This window comes from Carlito syrichta, unplaced genomic scaffold (genome assembly GCF_000164805.1).
Source record: "Carlito syrichta isolate Samal-C Ts95f unplaced genomic scaffold, Tarsius_syrichta-2.0.1 Scaffold301745, whole genome shotgun sequence".
In the NCBI taxonomy this organism is placed as follows: domain Eukaryota; kingdom Metazoa; phylum Chordata; class Mammalia; order Primates; family Tarsiidae; genus Carlito; species Carlito syrichta.
The window spans coordinates 122,825-150,034 of record NW_007245841.1 but is presented as its reverse complement, the minus strand read 5'-3'; the positions used below and the strand labels follow the sequence as shown (position 1 = coordinate 150,034).

Genomic DNA, 27,210 nt, shown 5'->3' with positions numbered 1-27,210 from the left:
CCCCGCCCTTCACCATCCTCACCTGCCTGTTGCTCCTCTCACTGCCCTGCCTTTGCTCTGCCTGGAATGTGCTTCTTTCCTTGTCCACTGAGTGAATCCCTATTGTAAGGCCCAAACCAAATTTCTTCTCTGTCTAGTCTTCCCCAGTCTTCCCCCATATCCATCAAGGGGAGTGAGTCTTCTCAGTCACTATTGTAGTGTATCCTTGACCACAGTACTTTGCATACTGGATTTCTGGGTCTAATGCTCCTCCTGCCCCCAGACCGAGCTCTGGAAAATGGAGATCACATTTGGTTCATCTCTGTGGGCCCAGCTCCCAGATGGTGCTAGACACATAGTAGGAGTTGTATATTGATTGGCTGATTAGAGGAGACAGAAATGGAAGATTGAGGAGCTGGTATGCTGGGAGTATAGTATACCTTGCGTCTTTTATAAATACAAGCTCACAATGTGTTCCGACTGCATTCTTGCCCAAGGATAGCCTGCTGGGGAAGTCTTCTCTTCTGTGCTCTGGTCTTACCCAGCAGGGAAACATGGTTGACCTGGCTGTGAAATGTACACCTGCTTCTGTGTACAGCCTCATCCCCAGTTACCTGATAAACAAATCACTGATTTATTTACATTTTTAATAAATGCAGCCACAGATACCTTGAAAATTTACCCCAACCCACCCTTTCCCCACCTCCAGCCATTTACCTGCCTTTATGTGGTTTCCAGTGTCAATTCTTTTCTGTGGGCCCTTCATCATTTCTAAGTAATCCGCCACTTCATCTGACTCAGGGCTAGGTTTTCTGAAGTCAAATGCCATATTCTTCCTAACATGCCACCTTGACCCCTTTCCAGGCTTGTGTGTTCATCTCACACCTCACTACTTAACACTGGAGCCAAAGAACAGTGTCTTCAGTCAGCTGCTTCCTCCACATTCATTAATTCATTCTCTCATCAAACTGCTAGATGATGGGATATGCAATTTTATCCAAAAAGACTTTGATCTAGTGGCAAAAGCATACTTAAAACTGAGGTATTATAAGATAGGGAAAAATTGCCATGGAAACACAAAGGCAGGCTTAATAAATGAGGAGTCAAGGAAGGCTTTCAGCAAGAGGTGACATTTTAGCTGTGTCTTGAAAAGTAAATGGAGGTCCTCAAGGAAGAGAAGAGCATTCTAGGCAGAGGAAACCACAGAGCAAAGGCATGAGGGTATGAAAGGCACTGGTAGGTCTGAGAAATTGAGAATTGGTGTGACCAGGGGAGGGAGATCCCTGTTTCCAAGGGGTTTTCTTATGAGCGGAGGCTTGGTGGGAATTGCAAGTGCTCCCTACAGCTGCTTCCAAGGCCCGTTCTGCCTCACAGGTGCTCCCACGGCTGAACGAGGTTCCCAGGGCTGCTGGCACTCCCACCCACTCCCACCCGCTCAGGCGGGTGGCATCCCAGAAGGAAAGAGGCAGGGGAGGAAGCAGATAAGAAAGACAGCTTCTGTTTAGACACAAATATCTTGGTAATCAGCACAGATGGGATGAGAAATACCAAAAAAAGTACATGACAGTTTAGAGCGAATTTGGCTAAATGTTACATATTTTTAACATACCTGTGTAGAGTTTTTGGAACCAGGACCTGAGTCCCTCAGAACCTGATGGAGGTGGGAGACATTCCTCAATCAAGTGGTGCTTTTATTTCAGAAATGTTCCCTTCCCCATCAGCAGAAGTATTCTTAAGATTTTTTTTCTCCCACCAAAATAAGGCACAAGATTTGTCTCTGACGCTGTGTCTCCCTATTTGGACGGCAAGCTGTGTAACATATTTCTCCCCAGCGTGAAGCTTCTTGGCAGACTCTTGAGGCCACGTTTTGGTGGCTTCAGAGTTATCTTTGGATCTGTCAAAAGTGCTAATGGGCTTTCTGGCCTTCTTTAAGCTCCTCATTTCTATTTTCTTTTTTACTTCCATCCTCTCCTAAAAGAAAAATTCATGTAATTCATCAGCAGTTAAAAGCTTTTTATTGAAATGCTCAGCGAAGGGCCTCATATTTTTGTTTGCAAGGAGAGCTCTGCCATGTCACTGTCTTCAGAACAAATCCCGTCCTGACATCATTAGCTCAGTATTTCTCAGTCCACCAGGCAAGGTATACTGGTTGACTCATTCAGACTGCCTTTGGTGTTTGTTTGTTTGTTTTTTAATTCAAGCCTGTTAAGAGGCAGCCTGGTGTGGTGATCAGAGTATGAGTTTTGGATTTTGGAGACCTGGTTTTGACCCTTGGCTCCACCCTTTCTTGGTAACTATTAGAAAATGATTGAACCTTGCTGAGCTTCAGTTTTTCTGTTTATAAAATGGGGATGATATTGCCTATCGTAGGGTTGTTGAGAAGAATAGAGAGAACACAGGTAAGATACCTGTTGCCTGGCACATAAGGATTACTCAATAAATAGGATAACAGTAACTTTTAACAGAAAAAAAATTTCCCCTCCTTTAGGCATACTTTGATCTTGTTTTGTTTCTTTTTTCAAATACGATTTTATCTACAATTTTGAGTGGTACAAAATAGGAGCACAGGCCCACCAGGACTGAATCATGTCCTGTCCACTTACTGTGTGATCTTTGTCAAATTATATCACTTCTCTGTGCCACTGTTTCTCATCTTTTTATAGGGATAAAAAATATCTCAAGGAATGGTTTCAGGATTAAGGGAAATATATGTAGTGGCTTGCACATGGTAGATGTATTTAAGAGGGGCAATATAGTATAAGGAAAAGTGTATATAGGCTATGGAGTCAGATTTGACTCCACCAGTTACTGACTCTCTCTAGCCGTAATTTCTTTATCTCTGCCTCTCTATTAGAAAGAATAGTACCTCATCGAATTTTTGTGAAGACTGCACAAAATTACACACATAAAGTGTCTCGTATAGTGGCTAGCACTTGATAGGTAGTCAGTATATGGAGCTATTAATTCACTTGCTCTTTATTTATAAAGCTCAATGGTTAATCTGGTACTTCAGTCAAACAATAATAAATCATAAGATAAGTGCCCATTTTTATTCCCAGCCCATAATATTGTTGAAAAGCACTTTATGCTATTTTGCATGTAAAATCCACCTGGTTTACTTCAATTTGTGGGTTATGGATCTTTAATCATTATAAACGGCAACCTCTGGCAATAGCATTCCTTCCCTCCCCAACCCCTTTCATTTTTAGAGGATTATATTGTGTGGCATTGAAAACCTGTAACAGTGAAGAAATTAGCATATTCATATGTATTATTAAAGTCAGGTGGGTATAGAAAGCATTGTGTAAATGAAACACAGTTTGTTTTTTCTGAAATCCGAAGAATACCAATCTATAGTACTAATTAAAAGAACGAAGTCCAGGCTACAGGAAAAAAGCTGGCTAAAACACTGCTTTGTCACAACTTGCTGCTGTTTGTCTCCAATTTTTTTCCCTTTTGAGTGAAATACCTGGAAATTGTAAATCTTCAAAATTGCTTTAATTCCAGCTGAGCCATTTTAGTGAATGTAAACTGTGAAGGAGGGGTCCCCAGCAGTGATGACAGGAGAGGAGCTCGCCGGCCTTTGTGGGTGGCTTCTCCTATGTAGAAACAGGCTCTGAGCCAGAAGCAGTTTGGTCCCTGGGTACTTTCTTTTGCTTAGGAATATGACAGTACATTGGGAAGGTTCTAGGATCTGGGGTCCAAAGATCTGAGCAGCAGTTCTGTCTTCATTGCTCATGAAACTGATCTTAGCAAACCTCTCTGACTCTTGGTTTCCTCATTTGTAAGACTGGAGAATTCCTGTCCTGCTTACCTCTTAGAACTGACATGAGGCACAGACACAGTGCTGTGTGCAGCTTCATGTTATAAACTGTAATCACCAAACAAAGGTGTAATTACTCCAGCTTCTTCCTCTCTAAGGTCTCTTCCAACTTTATGTTCTGTAATTTTATACATGAGTGAGATTGGCCTCTCAGGTAGAAAGAATAGGACAGGGGAAGAAAAGAGTATACGTTCTAATTATTTTCCTTTTTCTCATGTTTTTATTAGATACTGTTTGTAATAAGAACAAACAAAATAAGCCCGCAAACCTTGTCTTCTTCTCTCTCCTAGAGAAATCTGACAGAATATTTTGTGGCTGTGGATGTAAACAACATGTTGCATCTGTACGCCAGTATGCTCTATGAACGCCGGATACTCATCATTTGCAGCAAACTCAGCACTGTGAGTAGACAGTCTTGAGACAGGTTTTTAAAAGATTAAATTTAATCAAAAGATATATCATCAAGATTAAAGAAAATTTTAGGAAAAGGAATCAGCCACAATCCCCATGTATGGTAACATGTAATTTTCATTAATTATTCAGTGCCAATGCACATTTCATTTATTCTTAAAGTCTCACAATTATAAATAGATTTCCATTTGATTGTGTGTGATGAACATTTTACATATTTCTACATGAACTTCCATTATTGTCATTTTTAAAAAATGTCTACACCATGTTCCATTATACAGATGTGCCATCATTTACTAAGTTTTCTCCATTGGCCATTTTGCTTGTTCATAATTTAATTCTTTAGTAGATAATGCTGCAGTGAACATCTTTCATCTTCCTTTGACTGATATGGTTCATACCCTAATATTGGGATACAAGGTCAAAGAACTTGATAAGCACTATGACTTAGGGACTACCAGATTGCTTCCCAAACAGTGTGTGTTTACAGTGAATGCTGCCAGCTGTATATGAGTGTACCATTCTCACTGCAGTCTTGCCAAAAGGTATGTGTGTGTGTGTTCATGCAGGTGTTTTAATTTTGCTAATAAAGCAGATATAAAATTGTACTTCAGGTTTGCTTTAATTTACATTTCTTTGGTTAGAGGTAACTGAATGTTTTTCATGGGATTATTTCCTATTTGTATTTTGTTGCTATCTTTTCCCATTTGTTTTATAGGGGTATTAATGTTTTTCTTATAAATTGGAATGAACTCTTTATATATTGTAATAACTTATTGTGTGTATAATATAAATATTTTTATATTCCTTTTATTTCAGTTTTTTTCACTTGCTAAGTATAGGTTTTATTTTCCCCAGTATCTTATTGTGGAAATTCTCAAGCATTATAGAAAGTTGAAATCATTTCACAATGAATGCTGATATAATTCCATAACATTTTACTATAGTTACTTTGTCACCTATTTATTCATTTATTCATCCTTCACACCATCCATCAGTCCATCTTATTTTTTGATGCACTTAAAAATAAATCATAGGCATCACTATACATCCCCTGAAATAATTCAATATTTGCAGAGTTTTTTGTTTGGTTTGGTTTAGTTGTTGTTGTTTTAAGGTAAAACTTATATACAGAAATTGCCTAGTAGTAGAATGCTTAATAGGCATCCCTCTGTGAGAGGAGGTAGATAAACCTTTTTATAGTGGGGAGTTCTCTATGGATAAAATTAGTTGTACAATTACCGAGGAATAAAAGGTCCCTAATAATGAAAACTTTTTTAGACTATTAGAATTTTCTTTATGGCAATTGGGCACAGTGACTCATGACTGTAATCCCAGTACTTTGGGAGGCCAAGGCAAAAGGATTGCTTGAGCCCAGGAGATCACAACCAGCCTAGGCAACATAGCGAGACCTCATCTCTACAAAAAATATCAAAAAATTAGCTGGCTGTAGTGGTGGGTACTTATAGTCCCAACTACTTGAGAGGCTGAAGTGGAAGCATCACCTGGGCCCAGGAGGTTGAGGCTGTGGTGAACCATGATCATGCCACAACACTCCAGCCTGGGTGACAGACTGAGACTCCAGCTCAGAAAAAAAATAAAGAATTTTCCTTATGGTTTATGTCATACCTTTATTATTTCTTTGTTTATTGATTGCTTGTCAAGAACTCACAATTTTTTGAATGCCTAACTATAAGCTAGACTCATAGCACATAGTAGGTGACGAAAGCATGATCCTTGCCCTCAAGGTAAGACCTCTTACTTTGTTTTGCATTTTATTTTACAGCATAAATGCAGTTCATAATCTCAGGGCATGAACACCCATACTGAATTTCAGAATGAGAGTATTGTCAGGCAGATTTAATATTTCTTTAAGGGACCCAGTGGAATGAGGGTACATTTGAAAGAGTCTAGCCCATAACCAGTTACTATTGCTTTGGATTATTAAGCTTTAGCCAAACAAAAACAGGACATCATTTCAGTGAAAATGACTTCCCTATCATTTAATCTTGGTATTTATGAGCCTTTAGCATGTGCCTAAGTATAGTCTTAAACACTGTACATATATTAACTCATGTAATCCTTATTACAACAGCTTTGGTGGGTTCATAAAAGAATTTATCTTTCATGTGAGTTTGTTCTCATAAATGGGTAGATTAAACACATAGAATTATTTCTGCTCCTTTCCAAAACTAAATTGAAATGAAGGAATAAATCTACAAACATAAAGAATGATGCACCAGAGATTTTTAAAATAGTAAGAATATACTGTTATCAACTTTATGCTAGTATTTGAAAACTAAGATGAAATAGACAGAACAAAAATAATTTACCAAAGTTGACTCAAGAAGAAATAGAAAATTAAATAGGTCTCTTAATTTATAGAAATTGAATTAATACTTTACAATATTTTTCTTGGTCAAATAGTCAGCCCAGGTGGTTTTACAGATATGTCTTATTAACCATCTCAAGGAACAGATAGCTTCAATCTTAGACAAACTCCTTAAGAATCTGAAGAAAAAGAATATACAACCAAGCCTTTCTTGTATAACTTTGACATTCATTACAAGGAGACAGTACAAGAATAACTAAGTTGGGCTAATTTCTAGAAATGTAAGGTTGATGATACTAGAAAATCTATTAATATAATACACTAATATATTAAAAGGAAGAACGTTTATGGTTGCCAGTAGATGGAAAAAAGCATGATCATGCTCATGAATAGAAAGACTTGATATCCTGAAGATATCATTTCACTCCAAATCTATAGACTGAATTCTATTCAACATCCCAATAGGATTTTACATAGTAACTGACAAACTGATTATAAAATTAATATGGAGAAATCAAAGAAAGAACCAAAACATACTTGAAGAAAACAAATGGTTTGTGGAAGCTTGGCTTTACCAGATATCAGAACTTTCTATAAAGCTATGGTAATTAAGATGCTAGTAGTAGAATAGGGATATACAAATAGACTGAAGGAATAGAAAAGAAAGCCCAGAAACAGACCGTGTGTATGTGGGCTCTTTATCTAAAATGGAGGTAGAATCTCTGGGGAATGGATGGACTTTTCAATAATTGGCTATCCACAAGGGGAAGAAAAGGAAGACAACTTCTGTCATGCACATACAAAACTAAGTTCCAAAGGGATCTAGAACTTAACTGTGATAGGCAAAATTTAAAAACATTTAGGTCTGGGCGTGGTGACTCTAACCTGTAATCTCAGCACTTTGGGAGGCCGAGGTGAGAGAATTGCCTGAGCCCACAGTTTTGAGACCCGCCTGGGCAACTTGGTGAGACCTCATCTCTACAATGAAAATAAGGAAGCCAGGCTCGGTGGCTCAGCCTGTAATCCCGCGCCTTTGGGAGGCTGAGGTGAGTGGATTACCTGAGCCTGCGGGTTCAAGACCCGCCTAGGCAACTTGGCGAGACTTCATCTCTACAATAAATCAAAAATTAGCCGGGCATGGTAGCGCGCGCCTGTAGTTCCAGCTACTCAGAAGGCTGAGGCGGAAGGATCGCCGGAGCCCAGCAGGTCAAGGCTGCGGTGGCCAGAAGCGGCCACTGCACTCCAGTCTGGGCGACAGAGTGAGACTCCAACTCAAAAAAAAAAAAAAAAAAGAAAAGAAGGAAAATAAAGTAAGAACAAAAGAAGATCATCACTAAAGAGACAAAAATTATTTTTAAAAACCACACAAAAATTCTGAAAACTAAAAATACAGTAACTAAAATGAGAAATTCACTAGAAAGGATCAACAACAAATTTGAGGCAGAAGAAAGAATCAGCAAACTTGAAAATAGGCAATTGGAATTATTCAGTGTAAGAAACAGAAAGAAAATAGTAAATAAAAATGAACCTAAAGCCGGGCTCGGTGGCTCAGTCTGTAATCCGGTGCCTCTGGGAGGCTGAGGTGAGTGGATTGCCTGAGTCTGCGGGTTTGAGACCCGCGTGGGCAACTTGGCCAGACCTCATCTCTACAATAAATCAAAAAATTAGCCAGGCGTGGTAGTGCGCGCCTGTAGCTCCAGCTACTTGGAAGGCTGAGGCGGAAGGATCGTCGGAGCCCAGCAGGTTGAGGCTGCGGTGACCGGGAGCGGCCACTGCACTCCAGTCTGGGCGACTGAGTGAGACTCCAACTCAAAAAAAAAAAAAAAAATCAAAAAAATTAGCTGGGCGTGGTAGCGTATGCCTGTAGTTCCAGCTACTTAGAAGGCTGAAGCGGAAGGATCACCTGAACCCAGCAGGTTGACGCTGGAGTGACTGTGAGAGTGCCACTGTACTCCAGCCTGGGTGACGGAGTGAGACTCCAACTCAAAAAAGAAAAAAAAAAAGAAAAATTTAGAAGACAAAGTAGGAGAATAATTCTTTATACAATGGAAAAGATTAAAACTGTAAGCTTTTGTTCATGAAAAGGTACCTTTCAGTGAATGAAAAGACAAGTCACAAGCTGATATATTTGCTGTATAAAAGAATTGACAGAAAATTAGTATCAGAAATATATAAAGAATGACTACAATTTAAAAAACAGGGCATCCCCTTCGGGTCCCCTCCCACTGTGGGAGCTTTTCTGTCCTCTTAATAAATTCTGCTTTAAAAATAAAATAAAAAGCAGAAGAGTAGCCTATCAGTAGAAAAACTGGCAAAACACATGAATGGGCATTTCACAGAAGAAGTGCAAATGGCCAGTAATTATATGGAAAGATGTTCAACTACATTAATAATCATAAAAAAGCAAATTAAAATGACAGTGATTACAACACCAGATTTGCAAAAGTTAGGTGTCTGACAAAGCCAAGTGCTGTTTTGGAGACACATTAGAAAATTTCATTGTTAGTATTTGAAGGGTATGTGGTACAAAACTATTTGCACATGCCCATCACTCAGCAATTCTACACCTGGGTGGAATTTTGTGTGTGTACACATACCCCTTGGTCATATATAGTGCTATTCAGGAATATTCGTAGCGGCATTTCTTTAACCCTAGAAATAGTCTTCATGACTATCAACAGAACTGATAAACTGTGGTATAGTCATACAGTGAAATAATGTATCAGTGAAAATGAACTATATTATCAATATGATTGTGTCACTGAAACACAATGCTGAGTGAAAGAAGAAAGTTACAGAAGAATATATAGTATATTTTTATTTGTGTAAAGTTCAAGTTAGAAAAATGAAATGGTGTATTGTTTAGGGTTACATACAGATCACAAAGAAACAAAAAGAAAGGATTATCACAAAACTTAGGTAGTAGTTCCCCCACAAGGAGGGAAAAGAGTATAGTTGGGAAGAAACATTCAAGGGACGTGAAAAGTTTTGTTTTCTGTCTTAAGCTAGGTTAGGAGTCAACAATCTTTTCTGTAATTGATCAAATAATAAATACAGCATTGTAGGCCATATTCTCTTTGTTGCAACTATTGGACTTTGACCTTGTAGTTTACCCTAAATAAACGAGTGGATGTGGCTGTGTGCCAACAAAGCTTCATTAACAGAAACCGGTAGCTAACCAAGCTCCACCTTTTCATTGCTCACCCCTAAGCTATGTAGTAAATTTGGGGTTCTTAAGGGTTTTTTTTTTTTTTTGCTTTCAAAATTGTTTATGCTATATACATATGTGTGTATGTATTTTTTTTTAATTTAAAGGTTAAAGAAGTTATGAAGTCTTTTATCATGAAATTTTAGAATATCAGGGATAGAGGCAAAGTAGTTTTTGTATAAAGGTACAAAGAATCAAAACTGCATGACATTCAAACTACAATGAAAAGGCGGAGCTTGGTTAGCTACCGGTTTCTGTTAATAAAGCTTTGTTGGCACACAGCCACATCCATTCGTTTATTTAGGGTAAACTACAAGGTCAAAGTCCAATAGTTGCAACAAAGAGAATATGGCCTACAATGCTGTATTTATTATTTGATCAATTACAGTCTGGAAACCAGAAGATGGTAAAGCAATGTCTTGAACTTCTATGAGAAAATGATTTCTAACCTAGAATTCTATACCTATCTAATGGAAGTCCTCAGAAGAAAGTGCTAAATGCCCTTACCATATCTAACAGCCTCCTGAGGTCTGTACTCTATCTTCCCTTTGTGGATGAACTGTCTGTCCTCTCAAGGACTAATCACTTGCTTATCAACCTGCCTTTATTCCACAGGTATTTTTTATTGTCGTAGGCTCTAGGGACACAACAGTGAACAAAATTGGCAAAAATCCCTGTCCTTGTGAAGGATATTCTAGTAGGGTAGGCCTTCAATAAACAAGACAAGTTAAGTGCAGTAGCAAATGATAAGGGCTAAAGAGAAAATAAAGTAGAAAAGAGTGCGCATGTGGAGTGGCGAGATGTCAGGGATTGTGATTTTGGATAGATGGTCATGGAAGGTCAATGGATGCCACAGAGAAGGTGATGCTCTGTTTCCTTCAAGGAAATTGCTCTAGCAGTATACAGGCTCTTCTCTCCTGCATCGTTATTTTCTCTTTTCTACTAGCATATTCTTATACGTGTACCAGTGTGCTGTAGTAGTTCTCAGATTTCAAAATAAAACTTTCTTGACCCATATCCCCTGTATCCCATTTTTATTCTCCCTTTAGAACAACAACATTCCTCAAGAGAGTTACCTACTTGTCTTAATCTTCTGGTTCACTCTCCTCAGTCTTCTGAAGATTCAGCCTCTACCTCTCCACAAAAACAACTCTAGTAACTTTCTATCAAGTAAAATTAAAATAAATTAATACTTGCAAAGCTCTTAGAACAGTGTTTGGCATGTAGTCTGTGCATATCTTTATAACAAATTAATAAATTCTATAATGGAAAATAAAATTTTAAAGTTTAAAATGTGAAGCCAAGAAATAATTACTTAGAAATAAATAAATAGGCCAGGCTCAGTGTCTCAGCCTGTAATCCCAGCACTTTGGGAGGCCGAGACGAGTGGATTGTCTGAACCTGTGCGTTCAAGACCCACCTGGGCAACTTAGTGAGACCTCATCTCTACCAAAAAAAAAAAAAAACTGGCATGGCAAATAGCGCACGCCTGTAGTTCCGCTGCTGAGGCGGAAGAATCGCTGGAGTCCAGCAGGTCGAGGCTGTGGTGGCCAGGAGCATGCCACTGCACTCCAGTTGGAGGACAGAGTGAGATTCCAACTCAAAAAGAAAAATAAATAAATAAACAAATTCTGTATTGAATGCAGTTACTTTAAGTGTAAGGAGAATCACGAAGTGGACTGTTGCTTTTTAGTATAAGCCTTGACTACTACTTGTTTTTGTTTTGTTTTTAAGGCTATAAGCATGTATTACTTTGATGTAAACATATGTATTACTTTGACTTAGAAAAATTTTTGAACAAAGAGTTCTAAACTGAGTTTTACATTTTCCTGATTGATAACAGAAGTCTCTTTGGGAGGAGGTGGGATTCTCCTTGTATCTCACATGCAATTGGCAGCATCCTGAATATTTCTGTGAAGTTTCTCTAGGGATGAAGTAGCAGCCAGGCAGATAACAGTTTTAGTCAAGCCTCTGACCCCTTCAAGTTCAAAATTTTAAAAAGTCTTCCAGCCAGGCTCAGTGGCTCAGCCTGTAATCCCGCACCTTTGGAAGGCTGAGGTGAGTAGATTGCCTGAGCCCGCGGGTTCGAGACCCGCCTGGGCAACTTGGCGAGACCTCATCTCTACAATTAAAAAAAAAAAAAAAATAGCCAAGCATGGTAGCGTGCACCTGTAGTTCCAGCTACTTGGAAGGCTGAGGTGGAAGGATCGCCAGAGCCCAGCAGGTCGAGGCTGAGGTGGCCAGGAACGGCCACTGCACTCCAGTCTGGGCGCCAGAGTGAGACTCCAACTCAAAAAAAATAAAAAATAAAAATAAATAAAAAGTCTTCCAATTGTTGCCTTTTATTTCCTCAAGAGTGGCATTTTATTATTATTTTTAGATGGGGGGGAAGAATGCAAAGGCTGTCTCAACCTAAGACTTTCTGAGGACCATCACTTGACAAATCCTGATGTGGCCTGTAATATCCTGAGAAACCACATTTTTCTCACTTTTGTTTGATAAAATAGAGGCTTAATGCTCTTCAGAATCATGAAGCATCTGAAAGAGAAAAGCTGTCGCACACTCCAGAGTGCTATCTTCTACAAAAAATGACTTGTGCATCAGTAGGGACAAACTGAAAAACATTTAGTCCAGAGTCAGGCAATATGCATTTTCAGGGTTTCTTGGTCAATAACATTGTGATATTCTGCATAAGAAAAATGTACGTTTTTGTTCTCTTTGCTCGGTTAATGTATATTGATTGTTTTCCTTTATAAATGATAAATAGGGAAAGCTTAACTAAATCTTGTTCTCCAATGTAAATACTTCAGTATGAGTTCTTGTAGCACAAGAGCTCAATTTTTCTTCTTTATTTTCATATGAGTTTAATTCATATTGCTTTTTGAAACTCCTATGGTTATCAGGGCGAAGATAAGACTGCTATAGAGATACTATCATGTAATTCCATCGGCACTCCTAGAAGGTAGATATTATTCGCATTTTACAGACTAGCCAACCCACTCAGAGAGGTAGAATGACTTGCTCAAAGTCTCCTATATCGGAGAGATGTCATGCATATAGGACATTATGTTGCCATACCAAAGGAAGGAAGCTTTGGTTTCTAGAAAGGGAGAAACATCCAGGAATTACACATACAATCTTAGCCTCTAAAAGGTGCTTGCCTTGAGGACCAGGTGTTGTCTATTAGGTGCCATTTTCCCCACCACTTTCAAATCCCTTGGGCAGGAATTGTCAAGAGTCAGAGGCATGTTGTTAGGAATATCTACACCACTGAGGAAATTTGAAAATTCTTACAAAGAGTCACAAATACTCTGAGCCAAATCTGGTGGATAAAATGACTGGGAAAGCTGGGTAATACTGGTTTGGATGAAAACCTGATGTGTAGTACTTAGAGGAGTTTTTCATGTAGCTAGTAAACAGCTCCAAGAGTATACCAAGCACTTTTGCAGAATAAATGTGTAGAACACCCTTATTTAGAATCATACTCAGCACTTTGTGTGAGATGCCCCAAGTTCTTCCCCACTCTTTTGAAATTTTAAGTTAACCTTCCTGAGCCACCTACTTATTATGTGCCAGGCACAGTGCTAATCATATGTATGATTAGCATTTTTTTCATTAGTTCTTGCAGCAACCCTAGGAACTTGTTAGTTTTCTTCTTCTTTTGCAAATGAGAATACCAGCACACTGAAAGTTGATGTGTATTGTCTAAGATGAGCAGCAGACATGGAATTAAAATTCACTTTTCTTGACTCCAGGCCAGCCTCCTCCTTGCTACCTCGTACTACCTCCTTGCTAACTCCTCATTTTTCATGAGTTCCCTGTGACACTTGTACGTAGAGAAATATTCTTGGCATGATTCTGTTGACTGTGGATTTAAAGTGACAGAAAGAACCTCAGTCTGGCCGTTGCACACCTAATCTTTTCTTTTTAGATTTGATGAGCCCTATCTGTGTGCCTGGCACTACTCTGGGCACCAGAGATACAGAAGGCCAATATGTGAATTCCAACTGGCATTCCCACTGTATTAGCCAAAGCTCCATTTCCTCGAACACTTTTCAGATTCAGTCTACTATGTGTCTTCTGAGACTCAGCTGTCTCCCAGCCCCACCTGTATGTACCATTCTCCTGCTATGAACCCATGAACCCAGCCATGGTGGGGCCCTGGGACACATCTTCTGTAACTCACTGTGGTTTTAGGGTTCATGTACTGTAGTGGCTTCCAGCTCTTGTGTATCCTTATCCTAATTGCCCCCTTTATAATTTAGGAGTACTGGAAGGAGTATTGAAAACTAAGACTATCCAGTTAAATGATGACAAAGGCATATTTACTTTCCTGAGGAACAAATATTTATTTTATCCAGCTTTTTAGAAGGAAGTACTGTTTGGCAAGACCATGGCCTATCTAATTCAGCCTCCATATCTAACTATTAGTGTGATATCCATAGCTATGAAAAGAATTTTTAATTTTATGATGATACCTCATTTAGGGAAGAAAAAAAATAACCTGATATTCTTTCCCTGTCAATTTCTTCCTGACTAAGTAAACAAAAATTAGTCCCAGAGAATGTAAGACTCGGCAGGACCTGGAGCCCTGTGGCCTGCAGAGTGGTGGGTGAAACTTCCATCTCCCAACCAGTACTCTCGGTCTGTCAGGAGATGCTTCAGTATTCGAGTGAAGCATGGAGACTTTCCCAACCTTACTCTCATTCTTTCCTACCCACTCCCACTGACAGCATCATTGTCTGAGCACCATCTGGTCTTGTGACATAAGAAAGGACCAGTTTTTGGACTGGGCAGTTTTTCAGAATTTTCTTCATTTGTACTTTTTTCCTGGTGAACGCCACCTTGTCATGACTGCCAGCCTGATGAGCTGGGCACCTGAACGATGTGAGTAAGGCTTTCCTAGCTCTTCTGGAGTAGGGAATAAAAAAAAAAAACTAATCCTGTTTGCTTATCTGCAGCCCTTGAAGCGGAGACAAGAGTGGCAGTTTAAGGAGGTTTGAGATATTGGCCTAGAGCCAAGGCCTCTTTGCCTGCATACTCCACTCTGCATGTTCCAGCCGTAGGAACAAACTGCATTATTTTGTTTCAAATTGTGCTCAAGGGAAGCCAAGACCTTGTAACTGGAAACTTACCAACAGAGAATTCTAGGACTAAATTTAGTGTTCTATTTAAGAAAATAAAATAAATTGAACATTTTGTTTGTTCATCTTTTATATGCTAAAAAAGAGAGAGATTAACCTAGTTCACACTAACAACCTAAGGAGAGTATTCAAAGAAGTGAGAAGAAAACTAATCCTTTTGGTGAAGAGGGAAATCCTTAACAAAATGTAATGAAGTGGCATTAAATTCAGACTCTGCAGCCAACATAGCTTCTCTAATCTCTGTTACATAAAATTTTATTGTGGCTCAGAGAATATTAAAAACTGTTAAAAAAAACAAAAAGCTGAAAGAAACTTCCATTGACACGAAGTGGGAGAAAAGTTTGATATGTTTTACTTAGGTGGTTTTTCTCTTGTTTTTAAATGTATGTATAATTAACTGTTTTTTCAGCTATATTCTTCATTTAATTATGTGTGAATTGGCTTTCTCTTGTTCCTGTTGAATTATAACTGAAATGAACCTTGAGATACTATGCTCTATAATATGATATAGAGTATCAACAGGTTAATATGTGATTCTTGACTTCAATGAGCCGTGGTCTCTTTACCTTCCTCTCCTGACTCTTCTCTCATTGCTTCAACTTATATTGAGCACCTATTTTAGACTAGGCACAGAATTCAGATTGTTGGTGATTCTTAAATGCTGATCTATGGATTTGCATTGTGTCAGAAAACTTGTTTAAAATGCAAGTTCTTGGGCACTATCGCCAGACATTCTGGTTCAGGAGTTCTGGCATGGAACCATGGAATGTGTATTTTTTAAGATTCCCCAAATGATTGATATGCTAGATTTGGAACCAGTGAATAGACAGTTCTTTAAGGCAAAAACAATATTTATTGTTTGGTAGTTGTTATTTTGCATCATTAAACTCATTTTCATTTTGAGACTACACAACAGAGACTGATTAAGTTGTTTAGAAGACATTTATGAGTACCGACTAGCACTTAAAAATTTCTTCGTTTCCATATTCCCTTAGAGAGAGCTTTGATTTTGGCTGGGCTAGTCTAAAAAAGGATGTAGCTAAGTATAATCTATTCAAGCTCTCAGTAATGTTTTAGAATACCAATACAGTCCACCAGTGCAATTTTGGGTACATGTATGTAAATAGAGAGGTGATATTTCTCTTTAGCCATTTCATTAAGAACATAAAAGAAAGTTTTGTTTATATTAGTACATTACTAAATAGTAATGAAGTAATGAATATATTGAAGTCATAAAATAATTTGGATATTCCTTAGATTCTAGGACTGATAGCTTACTCCTTATATGACTCCTGTGAATCAAATGCCTACCAAAAAACACTAATGCGTAATATTCAAGTCATTGGCATGTTAATTTACTCAAAAAGCCCTAAATGGCACGTACTTGGCAGACACTTCTGTGGCTTTCATTAAAGAAATTTGAAAACCTACTAGGTGCTTCAGTCACTAGGAACAGACTCATAACTTCCTGTGTGTTTTTGCAGAATGAAAGTGTAGTCATTTTGGTGAGCCACGGTAGCATGATATGAGATTAGATCATGCAGTCATGGATTGGTATGAACACAATGAACATTCATACATTTTTTCTTTTCTGCCACTTTGATAGCTACCCAGAGCCACCAGTTATGTGCTGGCCCTACTGCTGGTATATTTTCTTGAGGAAAAGGATAGCAGAGCTGAAGGAATCCTTCTCATCAGACTTCAAGTCAGAATGGTTTTGTTCAAGTTCTATCTCTGCCTTATATTTAATCCTCCCTCTTCCACTTTCTAGTCATATGGCCTTGGACAAATTACTTGACCTCACTGAGTCCCTCTATCCTCTTCTGCAAAAACAAGGTTAGTGTTACTACCTACATCAGGGTTGTTAAAAGAATTCAGTGATCACAGATGTGAAAGCCCATAGCCTGGCACTGTGCACATACAATTTATTCTCTAAATGTTACCTGAGGCTGAATCTCATCCTTATTGGCAGTAAGTTCCAAGTTAACTTTCAGAAGCAAGGATGGTATTAGAGATTCTGGGAGAGTTCTGAAGACTTAATTAGCATAGCTAGTAGTAGTGGATGGTGAATGAATCCAAGCAACAGAGAATAGTCATGGCAACTCATGAAGTTTTCCCTACCCTCAACTTCTCACTAGTCACTTAGTCTTTGGCTAAATGGTCATTTCTTATTCAGGTCCTCACAGCCATCACTACACAGAGCTTCGTGGTCTAAGAAACTGCTGTGTTCCCTTGACCCGCCATTACCAGCTAACTGGCCTCCCAGGGAGGAGGAGTAGCAGCTTCTCTTTCTTCATCATTCCAGGCTCTGTCTGCTCTGATGTCTCTGTCTCTGTGACGCAGGCCTGATTCTTGCCCCAGGCAGAAATAATGATTCCTTCTTTATGTGCTAACATACTTGAACATCTATTATAGCACCTCTTTCATAATGCTTTTGTGTTGAAGTTGATTGTATTTTGATCTTTCTCTATTTTAAATTGCTTGAGGGTATGGCATGTACACATTGTGGATACTCAGTAATTGTTGGGTTAATGCATATCAGAGCACAGAGGCAGTTTTTGGGGAGCTAAGAACACAGAATCTGGAACTCAACTTCCTTACATTCATATTCTAGCTTTGCCACTAGGTCTGTGCCTTACACAAGTTCCTTAATAGCCAGTAATCTTAGGTTTCCTCATCTGTAAAATGGGGACAATAATGCTAGCTACCGTATAGGTCTGTTGTGAGAATTAAATGAGTTAAATGTATGTAAAGCACTGTTCTCAATGTTTGACAATAGTGATGCTAATGATGGTCATGGTTGTGACTATTTTGTAGCCTTAATCTTTATCCTGAGTATATAGTCACTTTCTAAGGTTGCATTTGCCAGAGAAAACTTTATACAGGAGAGTCTTTTTTTTTAATGTATGCAAACTTAGTAACTCACCACCTGAAGGATCCTTAGTTTCTTCTCCATGTATGGATACCTGACCAATAGCTGCTCATAATTCCATGTTCAGTTATGCTTTTAAAAATTATGATTCTTTGTTAAAGCAATAGTATAAACCAGTTAGTTAAACAGAATTATGATCTTAGAAATATTTTTGCATAAATGTAAATATCTACTTATTTTAGTCTTGACATGGCAAAGAGATTTCTTCTTGTGTGCCAACTTAGATCCATCAATAGTGGTTGCATGTGAGGAAGAATCCTTGGCCACATCCTGACTCTGTGGTTGGTTAGTAATGTCTGTCATAGACATAGATGGAGGAATGGCAGCACACTGGTTGTACCTGTGTTTGAATGAATTGTTATCAATCTTCATGTGACCTTATTTTTTTCTTTTCATCATAAAGATGAAAAGAAAGCTTTTTTCCTTACTAATAGTGCTATAGGCTTACTTACCATGATGTAGTTTCTGATTCTACTTTCGTTGCTGAAGTTTTTCTCTGGCAGTTTTAGTTGCTTTGATGTTTTGAAGTGCCAAATCTTGGCACAAAAGTTTGTTGCCCTGGTTAATAACTACTCTAATTACTCTAGCTGGTAGATAGCTTTAAAAAAAAGAAAGAAAGAAAGAAAGTGAGACGTGATTAAGTAGGCAATTGATTGCCAAAGTAAACTTCCTCTTGACTGGATGATACTGTTCTTGGGGAATGGCACTTTACTTGGCTCCATGTTGGAGTTTTTGTTTTTGTTTTGTTTTTGCACTTTTTTCCCCTCTTTCCCAAAGGATAATGGAGAAGGAAGAAGATGAATTCCACCAAACTGAAAAAGAAACAAGTGGAAGAAAGATTGCTCCCCTCACGCCCTCAAGAGAAGCACTACATTTCAGCTTCTAAAAAAAGCAGGACATTGTTTGCTCTTTTCCTTCTTTCTACTCACATGTCTGGCATCTGTCTAGACTAGCTGAAAGTTCTTTGATTTCTAAGGCTTTCTGGGTTGCCTTTCTGCTAAAGTATATTTGATAGTTTCTTAAAAACCACCTCTACCCCAACCAAATACAGTAAAGACAATTTGAATATAGCCATTTATAATTAAAGGTTTTTCTCATGCCCATGTAAGGGCTAAATAGGTTAACTTAAAGAGTCCCTGAGATTTTGCTTAAAACTTTTTCCTGGTTTTATAGTGGATTTTCCATTTGAGAATAAATCATAATAAAAAACACACAAAAATCACAACACTGTTTGAATCATGGACCATTTATTTCCTGATGACTACAAAGATGGTTTGTAATTAAAGAATCTAATTCTGAAATTGAGAAAGCTAACAACTTCCCCAAGACACAACAGCATTTTCTACCACTATTCTAAATAGGATAATTCTTTTTTTTTTTAATTTTAGAGATGTGGGGTACAATTCAGGATTAGATATACAAGTGGTCATTGTACAGGTAAAGTTTGGTCCTCCCTTTGGCTCCCACTTTGCCTAATTTGAGATCAGGTACCCATCTTGATGTTATTTGCTCCCCTCCCCACACTGGCAGTTTCCAGCTACTACCAATCCCTTTCTTATAGTATTATGGTAAATGTTCAGAGTCTGCTTACAAGTGAGAACATGTGGTACTTAGTTCTTTGTTTGAATAGGTTGATTCTTGGTTGAATTGAATAGACTTGAAAATGACTTCTCTTTTTTTTTTTTTGAGTTGGAGTCTCACTCTGTCGCCCAGACTGGAGTGCAGTGGCCGCTCCCGGCCACCGCAGCCTCGACCTGCTGGGCTCCGGTGATCCTTCCGCCTCAGCCTTCCAAGTAGTGGAACTACAGGCGCGCACTACCATGCCCGGCTAATTTTTTTATTTATTGCAGAGATGAGGTCTCACCAAGTTGCCCAGGCGGGTCTCGAACCCACAGGCTCAGGCAATCCACTCATCTCAGCCTCCCAAAGGCACGGGATTACAGGCTGAGCCACCGAGCCCAGCTTATGACTTCTCTTTAAAGTTAGTAGTATGGTATTCTTTCTGTGCTCCTCATTTTATCCATTTCTTTATGATTAGGTTCAGACAGGAAATTCAAATGCCCCTAACCCTGTGAAACAGGTGTCAGTTTGATTATTTAACATTCTGAGTTCTAGGATGTGAAGACTGTGACCATCTGATGTTTTTTCCTCTGCCAGCTTTTAGAACTTGGAATTTCTTAATACTTTTAAAGAAATGTACAGCTTGTAGCTGTGATCTATTAAGCTATTATAGTTTGTTAAATGCCTGATAATCTTGCCTATCATTCCTCATGATGTTAAGCTGGAGGCATTCTGACATTCCCAAGCATTTACTCACACAAGCTCTGTATCAAGCACAGTAGGAGATAAGGAGAGGAATTGAATGTGGTCTCTGTTCTTGAGGAACTTACATCTGTAGTCTCATGCTACTGGTCTTCTAAGATCATCTACCTCTGAGGTTTTCAGAGTATCAGAGAGGCCCAAGCATGGGAGAAGGCTGAGCCATCCACAGTCAGGTGATGGAGATGGGGTGACTGAAAAGTGGTGGTTCCTAGATAGTTTAGTAATTCCAGGTGGGCCCTATAGCTGCAGAGATGATGAAAGCAAGATCGACTTTTAGATCCTGATTTCCCTAAGCCTAGTCAGTGTAGCCAATGTAGGTAAATTGGAGCAGAGAAGCATTCTTCACGTCAAAGGATGGCAATTTCTCTAGACTCATAAATTCTCAAAGCTGGAAAGGGGCACTGACCTTGTAGTCTAGCCTCTCATTTTACGTATAGGGGAAATTGAGACTCAAGAGATGAAGTGGTTTGCTTAGGTCAAAAAGAGAGTTAGAGGAAGACTTTACGCAAGTATGTGAAAGAGAACATAACAGAAAAGCGAGACTTTCAAGCCATGCTTTCCAATATGTGTGCTCAAGGTGTGATGTAATCCTTTGGCTTTGACTAATAATAATTTTCAACGTTTAGAATTTCCTATGGGTTCAAGACATTACAGCACCTCAGTTAAATGAAACTAATCCCCAGGAAATAATCAGGTCTGTGTTTATTTTTAAAATATTTTCTGTTATTGGTATTTTGTCCTAGATATTTGGACTTCTAACAGCAAGGCAAATTCATGTCTGCATAATTTGGCAGTGCCAGCAGGGACTGTACCTCATCTGTTTCAGAGTCCTCAACTCAGTGAATGGCATGGGATAGGCACTCAAACACTTTTTGAGTTACAATTATACATTGTAGAAACATAGTGGCCATTATAGTCTGACAGACCTGGATGGGATTCCTAGTTCTGTCACTTACTAACAATGTGTCCTTGGGCAACTTATTTCCCCTCTGAGACCTTTTCCTTATCTGTGAAATGTGATGAGTATATACGTATACATATTCCTTTAAAATACTACTTGCAAGGACCTAAACCCTCAGCATGGTGCCTAGCACATGCACTTTTGGGATTTTTTTTTTTTTCCCTCCTTAGTGGAGGCATTGGAATCTAAGATTATGACAATACTTAAACTAAAAAAAAAAAAGTGTCCTTGTGATTTTTACAACTCTGTCATTGCTCACTCTCAATTCATATCCTACCCCACTGTCTTTTCTCCTTCTCTCTCTTTGCCTCAAAGAAAACTGATGGAGCCATATAAAAAGCTCCAAGATATAACTGACCTTGTGCACCTTTAATTGAGGACAGAATTTGCTAGTGTGTCCAGAAACCCACCAGTGGTTTACTTTATAATCTGTGTCCTGGCTAGACTGGCTGTTGGCTATATAATTTGTCTAGTTTTGTCTGGAGTCTTAGACTATTCGGCTGCTTCAGGGCAAAATCTTGTGAGGTGTTGGGATTGATAATTGGCTTCTGATGAATATTCATTGTGACTAATGACTTTGAGCAAATTTTACACATACTATCTTTCTATTCTTCCACTGAGTGAGATTTTGATAGAATCATTTTCCCCAACTTGCACTTCAATTATATATTCACAATACCTCTTTGTTGACTACACTCTAAATTACATACTTTCATTACTTTAAAATTCTGTATTCTGTAAGTAATGAGCATAGGTGTTTAGGACCTTTGTTTTAAATATGGGATTTCGTGTTTATTTAAAATAAGTGACTAATGATAATTTACGGGACATAGTACATTATTTCTGTTAAGCATAGATATATAGTAAGACTTTTTTTGTAATCAACTTAGCCACCATTCTTAATGATGCACATAGTTTGTGCCATTTAGTATTTTGGAAAAGAGCCAAGCAGTCTGTTTTGTTTGTTTGTTTTCTTAATCAAATGGGTGAATGTATTTTACCCCAATTGCAGAGATTTGGTCTTAAGAAAACTCCCTGATGAAATGATCAAACATCGTAAAGCTTGATTTTTTTTTTTTTTTTTTAAATGAAGGATAAGTAATTTTTAAATCTTGGCATTTGGATTGGTAGTTTTGTTTTGGGTTTTTTTTTTTTTTTTTTTAATTTTAGGTTAAGGAGACATGAACATAGTCTGAAGATAAGATCTCTGCTACTTTATCACTTATGACAGAATTTTGACCTAAACCAATTTAAGCTAAAAAAAAAAAAAAAAAAAGTCAGATAATTAAATTCTGTCTCAACCAGGACTATTCTGTTGAATGATATTTTTGAAGAGAATTGCAAATTAATTCATGTGGTGATGTTTCCTTACATTTGTATGGTACATTATAGATTCTTAAGCGCTTTTATTTATTTATTTGATGTGTTATAGGGTTACAGGGTAGGAATAATTTTTGAATGAATAGGTGAATGAATGCAGAAGTGAATGACTTGGTCTTTCCAAAGTGGCATATTTACTATTATTGTTTTGAAATTTGACTCATATGCCTCACTCTGTGAGACTCAGGATAATGTTGGTACAATACTGCTAAATGCCAGTAACTAAACTATCTTCATATTGTAAATATATCCTAAGTAAGAATTATTTTGTATCTGTTCAGAATGTATCATATTAACTAGTGCATGTGTACGTGTGTGTGTGTACACGCTGTGTCACTGAGAACATGGAGATGAAGAGAGACAAGGTCTTTCTGTACTTTACAGTTGGGGACAAACATGCAGACAGTTATAGTACAGTTAGGAATGAGGACCTGTGCCCAGGGGAGCCAGGTTAGACTTCAAATTGGAAGTATTTACACAGAGTCCTGAGGGAGGAGTTTGCTAGGGGTATAAATCCAGGCCAGTTTAGGGGTCAAATGGAAAGAGAGGGAAGGAAAGAGAGTAAATAACTATCCCTAAGTCTGGAAATGATTTATTCTGAGGATAAACTTGGAGAAGACAGTAGATAGTGTGGTTGGAAATGCTACTTTAGAGATAGCCTGGAAGCTAGTAGAGACATCCTGGGCCAGACATGCCCTCAGAGACTCCTGAGCAGGAAGTGATGTGACTGGACCTACACTTGAGTAATAGTACTCTGGCAGCTAGTTAGAGGGTGTGCAGCAAGAGCCCAGAGCCATGGAACCCTCCAGCCCGACTTCAGGGTGGAATCGAAATTAGGCTGATTCATTCTCCACTCACTCAATACTAACAAGGAGTTTTCATCTCTAAGAAACCCTGGAGGGATAAGTTGTGTATATATATACATGACAGCCTCGTTTATATGAGAAACTACCAAAATATATTAGGAAGGGATGGATTAAACCTATAAACTGTGGCAGAATCACTAGGAACAGCTATTGAACACTTGCTGGATCATCCCCTGTTGATGGCATCCCCTGTTGCTGGCATGTACCTGATTTCCACAACAGGGTCTAGAGAGGAATAACAGCCCTGGCTTTAATACACAGCTCTCACAACTGTGAAACATCAGCAGAATATCCAATTTAAAGTTGTTCATGTTACACTAACCTCTGGGATTCTTTTAACTGGGCCTTGGCACGTCACTCTTTCGCCACGTAAATGTCCTTCTGTCAGCAAAGGCCAGTTAACAACTTCCAAAAGAAGCAAAGTCCTCTTGGGAACAGACTTCCCTGAAACCAAAGAAACATTAAAGAAAAAAGACAGAAAGAAACATGTGTTATTGGCTTTTGTCACTTCATAGCTATTTCTCCACAGGTTGGTTTCTTCCTTTTTCTCACTATATTGAATTTTATAGCAATTGTGTCCATTTATGTTATCTTTGTTTCCTAAATTTTTAATGGTATGATATCTCTAGCTGTTAAGGAAAAAAAAAAAGAAATACAAAATAGAGGGCATGTCAAAAGAATAGGGGGAGGAAGGATTAGTCAGTAAACAGTGCCAGAACAATTGATTAACTGTGGAAAAAATAAATTCACACCTCAAGTCTTAAACCTAAATTAATTCCAGATGGATTAAAGAGTTAAATGCTGGGGAAAATTTTGAAGGACTTTCTTAAGATAAAAGCAGTGGAAATCACTGTGAGGGAGAATATTTGTCTATGTAATTATTCAGACCTCTCTGTACCCAGAAATTCAAAGAAAATTAAAGATAAATTATTTTCAAAAACATTACAAAGTATGGATATTCTTTGCATATTATTAGTGATTGCTTATAAATCAGTAAAAGTACTAATACTTTTAAAAGTGGGCTAAGAATATGAACAAGCCATTTATCTAAGAAATCTAGTCAATAAACATGTGACAGAACTTTCAGCCGTAGTCATGATCAGAAAAATAAAAGTAAGATGAATATATTTGAAAGCTACTAACTAGAGTATTTAGTGCTGTTCAGTGTTGGTGAGGGGCAGAGAGGCCGATATTGTGGAGCATGGCTTGTGGAGCAGGGGAATATAAAGAGCCTCCATCCTTCATCTATTTATTATTCTAACATATTTATTATATTTATATATTTATTAAGTGCCTTAAAATATTTATATCATGTATGTCTGAATTCTACATCTAGAAACACTATGTGAAAATTATTGACCTAATGTAACTATATAATATAATGATAGTAGAGTAGTTAAAATATGGAGCATGAGTATCGTTAAAATATGTATTTTCTAAGAACAATTAAAGATGTGGGAAAATGAATCAAATAATGTTGACTTTTTTAAAAAGCAAAAGAATACTGTATTTATAGTAATCCTAATTTTATTAGAAAAAGAAATATAAGTGCTTATATAATACCCTAAGATGTTAAATGATCTTCAGATGATGGTAACTTATTTTTTAAATTTTTTTCCTCCATTTTCTAAGTTTTCTACTGTAATTGTGTGTTAGCTTTGTAATTAGGGGAAAACGTAATTTGAAGAGAAAATTCTCACTAAATTTGAATTTGGGTGATTAACTTAGAATTATTTCTCCAGATTTTTCAGCTTATCTTTTAAATACGTCGATGAATATACATGTAGTTTTATTGTTGAAACCAAATGGCAGTGTCTCTTCCCTTTGATTTTTTTCACTGAGCCTCTGCTTTGCATCTGTTGCAGTTGACTGCCTGCATCCACGGGTCTGCAGCGATGCTCTATCCCATGTACTGGCAGCATGTGTACATCCCTGTGCTGCCTCCACATCTGCTGGACTACTGCTGGTAAGGCTGCTGCTGACCCTGTCCTCTACTTTTCCTTTTCTAGGAATTGACTGCGTATGTTAGGTCTGTCACTTATTAATGCCATTAGTGACTCTAAATTAAAAAATACTAACTTCGCAATGGCATGGGTTTTATATCACTGGATTGCATGGCACTTTTGTTTCTAAAAGGTTTTCATATATGCCATGACATTCTGAAGCATTCAAGAGAGTAGATATTACTTCCCACTTCTCAGTTTGGGGAAGCCAAAGCACCAAGAGGTTGTGCGCTTTTTCCCCCCCAAAACAAATTGGGAACTGGGAACAGAAACAATTGAGATGCCCAAGGTCTTCAAGTTTCATCTGTACCCTGGCACATTCCTTAAGACTTTTGCTCAACTGTGGTTTGGGAGCACAAACCAGACAAAGCAAAACCCTCTGAAGTTTTTTGATGAGAATTTTACTGTTCTGTGAAATATGTTTTACTGGAAGAAAGAAACAGATTTTGGAGTCAACTCTGCTACCTTGGGCAAGTTTCTTGGTTTTAAGACTTTGTTTCCTAATTTGCAAATTGAAGTTGTTCAATAGTGGGAAACTGCTGAGGGTGGAGTGGCACTCATCAACAAGGGCACCTGCATAATGAACATTTGTATACCTAACCCTGAACGGTACCCCACATTTTTAAAATTAAAATTTTTTTTTTAAAAAAAGGCCAGGCACAATGGCAAAAGCCTATAATCCCACCATTTTGGGAGGCCGAGGCAAGAGGATTGCCTGAGTTCAGGGGTTCGAGACCAGCCAGGGAAACTTGGTGAAATCTTGTCTTTACAATATATCAAAAAATAAGCCAGGTATGATAGCGTGCAACTATGTTCCAGCTACTTGGAAGGCTGAGGCAGAAGGATTGCCTCACCCCAGCAGATCAATGCTGGGGTGGCTGTGAGTGTACCACTGCACTCCAGCCTGGGCAACAGAGTTAGACTGCAACTCAAAAAAAAGAAAAGAAAAGAAAAGAAAAGAAAAAAATCCAAGCTCTGGATTAAACAGCAACAACAAAAACAGATGAAACAAGATAACATATGAAAGGATCCCATGTAAAAAAGCTTACTCATAATATATGCTCAGAAAATGTTTCTGCAAAAGCATTATCATCCTCACTATCTACCTTTAATAGATTACTAGAAGAGACTGTGTGACTGATCTGGATCTGTTTTCCTTATGAATAATTTCTTTTTCTAGTGTAATGTGATTATAAACATTGTCTTCAAACAGCTCAAGTCAGCTCAAGGGAGCACAGTACATATACAAGGGGGGACCCAAAAGAAATTATCTTTTGGAGGATGGGTCTTTTGTAGTACAGGCTTCCCCTGGTTGGTAAGTTCTAGGAATGCATCATCATCAGTTTACCAGCTAGTGTTGTTGTAAGAGACAATTTATGGAAGAAACGTCCTGAGTTGTGGCAAATAGGTGACGGTTCTTCTAGTATGAAAACACACCTGCCCACACTGTACTGAATGTTCAGCAGTTTTTGACCACAAATGGCATGACCCCCATACTCTACTCCCCCTATTCACCTGATCTTGCCCCAGGTGACCTTTTTTCTGTTTCCTTGGATGAAAAAAGTCCTCAAAGGGAAACATTTTGCCAATACATGAGGTTAAACAAAAAATGGCAGAAGCACTAAAAGGCATCAAAATTGACAAGTTCAAAAACTATTTTGAGCAGTGGAAAAAGCATCTCGATAGGTATATTGCTTCAAACGGTGAGTACTTTGAAGGTGACTGAAGTTTAAACATGCAAGAATAAATACACAATTTTTTAATAAATAAATTCCAGGTTTTTGGGGGTCCCTCCTCATAAACCAAAGTATGAAGAGACATAGAGAAAAAAATGTGGGGCCCAGTCATC

The 27,210-nt window shown here is 38.1% G+C and overlaps 1 protein-coding gene across 1 annotated transcript in view; it reads left to right on the top strand.

Moving 5' to 3' along the window:
* The window catches only part of LOC103257447 (DENN domain-containing protein 1A), a gene marked incomplete at its 3' end in the record, with an annotated part of 387,709 nt that overhangs the window by 240,226 nt on the left and 120,273 nt on the right, over positions 1-27,210 (top strand). The window contains exons 8-9 of the mRNA XM_008055157.1: positions 4,093-4,203; positions 25,224-25,324. Of these exons, the coding sequence (XP_008053348.1) occupies positions 4,093-4,203; positions 25,224-25,324 (212 nt within the window). The remainder of the gene's footprint in view (positions 1-4,092; positions 4,204-25,223; positions 25,325-27,210) is intronic.